Here is a 7,500-nt window from a genome sequence, read left to right as displayed (position 1 = left end):
CACGAATCGGAGCGAGAAGCAGCAGAGTTATGAGTCGACTACAACGTCCTGAGATACAGATACGGCGGGCGTAGGGTCATATTGACCTTGACCTCTGACCTCTGATCACCAAAATCTATTCAGTTCATCCTCGAGTCCAAGTGAACGTTTGTACCAAATTTGAATAAGTTCCCTGCAGATTTTCTGGAGATATTGTGGTGACGAGACATCATGAAGACGTGCTGCTGTTACTGCTGAGGAGACATTCAAACCTTTATTTTGAAAAGCAGCCTCGCTCTACTTTTAGGGCCTGAAACATAAAGCTGAAACACCACAAAATAAAAATAAAAAATCAGGAATAAATAAAAGAGAACTAAAGAGTTCTATTTAATAATCTGCCATCATCTCGTTAACTCGCCCTCGTTTCCATCCTCACGCCTCTGAATTCACTTTCTTTTCCCCCAAACTGACATTTCCAGTGAGATAAAAGCGGATCGGCCGGAGGGACGGCGACCTCGTGGAGCCCAAAGAGAAGCAGCGTTACATAAAAAGCTGAGAAAGACAACAGGAAACAAACCGGAGACCGAGAGGACAAGAGGACATTTTACATTTACTGACATTCAGGAGGAAAACGTCCTGCTGTAAAACTACAACCACTGGGGTGAGGTCAGAGGTCAGAGGTCAGCAGCTCATCTCTGAGCTGCAGGAGAATTAAAAGGGATCTGATTGGTCCGTCATTCTTCAGAGGAACATTCAGGGAGAAGCTGCACAACACGTCTGAGGCGGCGTCCAATCAGTAAGCATCAATCAGAAGGTTTGACTGACAGGTGCTGACAGCCGTCACCAGCTGATCTGTCATCGCGCTGCGAGTGTCACGGTAAAGATGGTGCAGCGCGTCACGTCTGACCTGCTGACGAACAACATGCTGTCCGTGTCCGGGGAGGTTTGTTGTTGTTTGTTGTTGTATTAAACAGATTGTTATCGTCTGCAGTCAATATTGAAAACAAACAAACCTGACAGAAGAGCTGGTTCGTCAGGAAATAAAAGAGGGCGGAGCTTCTGGGCCTGAAAGATGAAGTCTTACAGTGTAATACCACCGAGGGCCACTAGAGGATGGCTCCAAAAACCTGATTCTCATTTAAATATTGACACAGACATCATCATCATCCTCATCATCATCATCATCATCATCATCATCCTCATCATCATCATCATCATCATAATCGTCCTCATCATCATCATCCTCATCCTCATCATCATCATCATCATCATCATCATCCTCATCATCATCATCATCCTCATCCTCATCCTCATCCTCATCATCATCATATCGTCCTCATCATCATCATCCTCATCCTCATCATCATCATCATCATCATCCTCATCATCATCATCATCCTCATCATCATCATCATAATCGTCCTCATCATCATCATCCTCATCATCATAATCGTCCTCATCATCATCATCCTCATCATCATCCTCATCCTCATCATCATCATCCTCATCATCATCATCATCATCATCATCATCATCCTCATCATCATCATCATCATCATCCTCATCATCATCATCATAATCGTCCTCATCATCATCATCATCATCATCATCATCATCATCATCATCATAATCGTCCTCATCATCATCATCATCATCGTCATCATGAGTTTAAAGTAAATCTGAGTTGTTAAAATAATCAGTTTCTATTCAGAACTCCAACAGAACGAACAGAAAGATGAAGACCTGCTGAGAGAAAAGGTCACTCAGCGAGGAGCAGTGTGTGTGTGTGTGTGTGTGTGTGTGTGTGTGTGTGTGTGTGTGTGTGTGTGTGTGTGTGTGAGCCACACTTTAAAATAAAACAGTTTTACACTTTTAACCCGACTCTCAGCTGGTTCGTTATCGCCACTGACAGCCGCATGTCACAGCTCATTACATCACACACACACACACACACACACACACACACACACACACACACACACACACACACACACACACACGGTAACATGATACACTGATGTCAAAATGTGCTCCGGGTCATTCCCACAATGCAACACCCCTCCAGGGTCGTTACATCATGAACAACAAGCTTCTGACAGTTCGAGAAGCTTTTGAGGAACTAAACCTGCGTTTAAATGTTCCTGCAGGACCAAAAGGTTCCTGATCTTGAAGCTGCTTCAACACCGTTAGGTCCGGACCAAAATATCAGCTCCGAGTTCGTAGCTTCAGGTCTGTAAAGTGGTTCTGATCCAGAAGTGTCTTCAGCTGCAATACCAGCGAGTGCCACTAGAGGTCGGCTCCAAAAAGCCTCCGGCTCCATAGACTCCCATTCAACTTCTCTCATCAAATCCAAAGTGAATCAAATGTGTCCATCAGTTATCTCGGTGTTGTTAGCTAAAGTCACTCCTTCTTCTTAGTTTTCTGGAGGTCCATCTGAAAATAATCCCTCATTCATTAGAAAAGAAGATTCAAGAAGACCTGTTTTTGGGGGCGTGTCTGTTTGACAAACCGACGGGTGATGTCATCAGTCCCAGCTGTCCTCAGCTGCAACTGTCACTAAACCAGAGCTGAGCATGCAGGAAGATGAAAGAGGAACCGGTGACAGGAAGTAGAGACGCCAGGAACCGTCAGCGTTTTGGAAGAGTTTCAACTTCAAATCAGGCCGATGAGTTCGACTGTGACGCTCGCTGACACATCGGATTCACGTATCTGAAGAGAAACGCCTCCGGTGGACGATATGAATGGTGAGCTGATGATGTTTGGGCTATTGCTCTGTGCAACATTTAATGGTGACCCAATAGTTTAGACTGGTTTCAAGACTGGTTTAGACTGGTTTAGGCTGGTTTAGACTGGTTTAGACTGGTTTCAAGACTGGTTTAGACTGGTTTAGGCTGGTTTAGACTGATTTAGGCTGGTTTCAAGGCTGGTTTAGACTGGTTTAGGCTGGTTTAGGCTGGTTTAGGCTGGTTTAGGCTGGTTTCAAGACTGGTTTAGACAAGACTAGGCTCTGAATCTGTCCAATCATGTGACAAGCAGTCCTGACCGATTCTGGCTCCCCAGTCATGTAGTTTGTTCGGTCCTCGGCGTCACTGCGAGGCTGTAAAGACCACTGCAGCCTGCAGGGGGCGCTGCTACGTGACATTCTCACTGCTACAGGCTGCTGATCATCAAAATGAAGGAAACTGGGACTCTTCAGAAACGAGCTCGTCTCCTCCACGGCCAACAGTTTTATTCCTAGAAGCTCGTTATCTTCATCAGGTGCGAACGAGTCGTCGCTGTCGACAACGGCATGAAAAAACAAACACCAACAACATAACAAGATAAACAACAACAACAACAACAACAGCAGGAGAGCAGATACACTGCTGGCTTCTGTTTCTCGACAGACGGACCGGCTGCCCTTTAGCTGCACACACACACACACACACACACACACACACACACACACACACACACACACACACACACACACACACACACACACACGTGTCGGTTCTTCCGCCTTTTTGGGGACTCTGGATGACAATGTATTCCCAGGATACTGACCTGAAACTAAATGTGTCTCTGACCTGCAGTGTAACAGTCTCCGTCCTGTCCAGGTGTGAACGCTACACACACACTACACACTACACACTACACACTACACACTACACACTACACTGACATAAAGTACACACAGACACACACACCCCAGTCTGAATCAAACTGAATTTATTTCCTCCAGAACACGACTCCAGTTTAACTCCACATGTTGCTGCAGATGTTCGAGTTCGATCAATGTCAACAGAACTCAGTCACACGTAACGTCTCACTGTTTACACATGCAAACGTAAACAAGAATAAACAATGCATTTACAAAAACAAACATACAAACAGCCGAACGCATCACAGCAGAGTGATGCCAGAAAAACGCATGAGAAATAACGACACACACACACAGATGGAGGAAATGCCAGACTCACCACTGGTCGTGTGGCATCGTTGCGTTTCCGTCGGTTACTGAGCGTATCGCTCAAACCTCACACACCAACACTACACCCCCCCCCCCCACCACCACCACCGCCACCACCACCCACCATAACGTCAGGGACCATTAGGATTAGAGATAGAGATAGAGAGAGAGAGAGAGAGAGAGAGGGAGGGAGGGAGAAGAGGAAACAGAGACGAACAGGAAACAGGGAAGAAGAGGGGGAAACAGAGAGGAAGAGGAAACAGGGAGGAAGAGGAGGAAACAGAGAGGAAGAAGAGAAAACAGAGAGAAAGAGGAGGGTTTATACAGGTTATCAATATTAAATATATAAACTGTGATGTGGGCGGAGCTATCCACATGTTTGTGGATGTCATTTTATCTGCACACGTGTTCCTTTGATGAACTGTGAATATATAATAAACATGTTCAGGATACAGGATGAATGTCTCCATCAGTTATCTGGCAGACAACCCTAACCCAAAACCAGGTCTTCTTGAATCTTCTTTTCTAATGAATGAGGGATTATTTTCAGATGGACCTCCAGAAAACTAAGAAGAAGGAGTGACTTTAGCTAACAACACCGAGATAACTGATGGACACATTTTATTCACTTTGGATTTGATGAGAGAAGTTGAATGGGAGTCTATGGAGCCGGAGGCTTTTTGGAGCCGACCTCTAGTGGCACTCGCTGGTATTGCAGCTGAAGACACTTCTGGATCAGAACCATTTTACAGACCTGAAGCTACAAACTCTTTTAGAAACAGTCTGTGGTTCGGAGCTGATATTTTGGTCACCACCAGACTGAATAGTCTGAAAGTTCGGATCGAACAGGTCGGTGTAAAAGCAGCTTAAATGTCAGGAACCTTTTGAACGGCCGACCAGATGGTTGAACAAGAATATGAACTCTAATAAAGGTTTTACGAATCCCACATGTTCTGTTTCGATGCCTCCTTTTTCAAAACATTAGTATTAAAACAGTATTAAAGACTGTCGAAAGTTAAAAAAAATAATCCTTTTATTGTTTATCTCTGCTGCTCCGTATTAATTTTGACCTTCTGACTCTCCAGTTAATCAGACCTCCTTCTCCTTCTAACACCTGAACACTCTGACATCACACTTCCTCCTCCAGAGCATCTCATTATCTCTGAGGTCTTACGAGGAGTAAATCCAGAGATCAGCTGAGAGTCTCAGATTAGAGAAACTGCCTGATTTAAGTTTCCTTCATCGTCACTTTTGTCTGAATGTCGCTGAAAGCAGCAGCTGATAATTCATCCATCTGATTCCTAACAGTTGTAATGTGTCTAAATGGAAACCAACATTTGGGCAGTTTGTCTGTGACTCCGTATGAAGACTGGATTGTTCTTTAGATTCTCTCTCCTCCCAACACAAAGACAGAGAAGAAGAGACAGACGGGAGGACGTTACAGCAGGGTGCCGGACACACGGAGACGGAGCGCCGTTAACAGACGGATCCGTCTGGACCGAACACGACGTCTCAGCAGCAGAACAGCAGCGAGTGGTCGGGGGGCGACGTCGCCGGTCGGGGGGCGACGTCGCCGGTCGGCTCGAACCTTCAGATCCAGTTTGAAGATGAAGAATTGATTAAAAGGAAGCGTACTCGTTCCTTTTTCTTTTTACTTCAAACGTCCCGCTACAGATCGTGACGGATACGACCAGGATGGTCAAAGGTCAAGGTGTATTTTGATGTTGTTATATACAAACTACATGCAACAGCATGTACTTCATAAAGGCAGCTGCAGTACGAACTGAGAGGAGAAAGGAAGAGTTGGGACGGAGCCTGAGGACACTAAGCCCCGCCCATCTACACCGGAATGGCAAGTCTATTGGAGCCAGCCCCTTGTGGCCATCAGTGGTACCACACTTTAAGACACTTGGAACATTTTTACGTCCATTTGACCGTTGTGTTTAGTCCTGTGCTGTGATTGGTCGATCGGATGTTTTTACTCACCGAGCTCTCAGAGCGCTGACCGTCGACTTATCAATCCTGCAAAGACACACAGAGGACATTCTGTTAACGCCTTCTGATAACAGCAGGAGATTTATACCCTCAGTAACCCGAGAGGTGAGACCTCACCGATAAAAACCTCCGTCATCAAACACACCGAAGACCAAGAGCACCATAAAACATCTCGGAACAGACGGAGTCGCTACGGACCACAGAAACACGTTAATATGAAGCAGAAACACGTTAATATGAAGCAGAAACACGTTAATATGAAGCAGAAACACGTTAATATGAAGCAGAAACACGTTAATATGAAGCAGAGCAGCAGGAAATAAGAGAATAAACCAGTTATGAACTAAAAGCTCATCAGAGAAACATAAACTCTGTTTTTGTGTCTGTTGATGAGATTGTTGAATAAAATCAGGCTTTTAAGAATGTTTTTTTGTTTTTTCTTTCACACTCAAAGATGTAATAATTAAAATTAAGGTTAACTTTAGGTTAGGTATAAGTTAAATTAAGTTAAGTTAAGTTTAGGTTAACTTACATTAGGTAAAATACCTTTAGGTGACCTCTAGTGACCTCAGAAAAGACATTTGAGGTCATCACTCCATAATTCAAACTCTAAGTATGAGAAGATTTCATACAAATGTCAAACAGGATAAAATGATGAAATGATGACATTTTATATCCAATAGGTCAAAGGTTAACTTCACCGTGACATCATCATGTTTCTGTCCATTATTCAGCTCTATAACTCATTGAATCAGAGACAGTGACCACCCTTCACATGTGGTCATATCCTGAACGTGTGACGCTAATAATAATAATAAAAATAATAATAATAATAATTAAAACTTTAAGCAGTGATATACGGTCCCTCGCACGCTGCACGTCGGGGATCTAGCGGTTCGGGGCCGCCAGATCCCCGACGTGCAGCGTGCGAGGGACCGTATATCACTGCTTAAAGTTTTAATTATTATATATAGAGGACAGAGGAAACGAGGAGAGAGGAAGGGAGAAGAGAGGAAAGGAGGAGAGAGGAAAGGAGAAGAGAGGAAAGGAGGAGAGAGGAGGAGTGATGTAGAAATCGAAAGTGATCGACTCGCCATTAAAAGCCAGCTGGAGGATGACTCGGAGAAAAGTGGACTCACAAGTCATAAATGACACAGGCTGCTATATCTGCACACACACACACACACACACACACTCACACACACACACACACACACACACACACACACACACACACACACACACACACACACACACACACACACACACACACACACACACACACACACACACACACACACACACACACACACACACACACACACACACACACACACACACACACACACACACACACACACACACACACACACACACACACACTACTTTATTATCTATTGCTGCTGCAGTAAAAAAAAAATGTCCCCTCGGGGATTAATAATGTAACTACCTAACCTAACCTAACCTAACCTAACCTAACCTAACCTAACCTAACCTAACCTAACCTAACCTAACCTAACCTATTAGAAAGTAGGTGGTTTTGGAGGCGTGGCTATTTGATTGACAGGCCTGTG

General features: G+C 44.4%; 1 protein-coding gene across 3 annotated transcripts in view; it reads right to left on the bottom strand.

Annotated features, from left to right (window-relative positions):
- LOC138627386 (rap1 GTPase-activating protein 2-like) overlaps window positions 1-7,500 on the bottom strand; it is a 24,733-nt gene that overhangs the window by 12,001 nt on the left and 5,232 nt on the right. For 2 of the 3 annotated variants that reach the window (XM_069709671.1, XM_069709670.1), the window contains exon 2: window positions 5,918-5,953. In XM_069709671.1, the coding sequence (XP_069565772.1) occupies window positions 5,918-5,953 (36 nt within the window). Of the gene's footprint in view, window positions 1-3,941; window positions 4,025-5,917; window positions 5,954-7,500 lie in introns of those variants that run through there. The other variant, XM_069709672.1, reaches the window with a different exon arrangement.

The sequence above is a fragment of the Brachyistius frenatus genome, unplaced genomic scaffold, assembly GCF_029030835.1.
Source record: "Brachyistius frenatus isolate BFR_SWC_R1_liver_20210118 unplaced genomic scaffold, ASM2903083v1 Contig_84, whole genome shotgun sequence".
Classification (NCBI taxonomy): domain Eukaryota; kingdom Metazoa; phylum Chordata; class Actinopteri; family Embiotocidae; genus Brachyistius; species Brachyistius frenatus.
The sequence above is the reverse complement of the archived record's forward strand: the minus strand, read 5'-3'. Positions and strand labels throughout refer to the sequence as shown.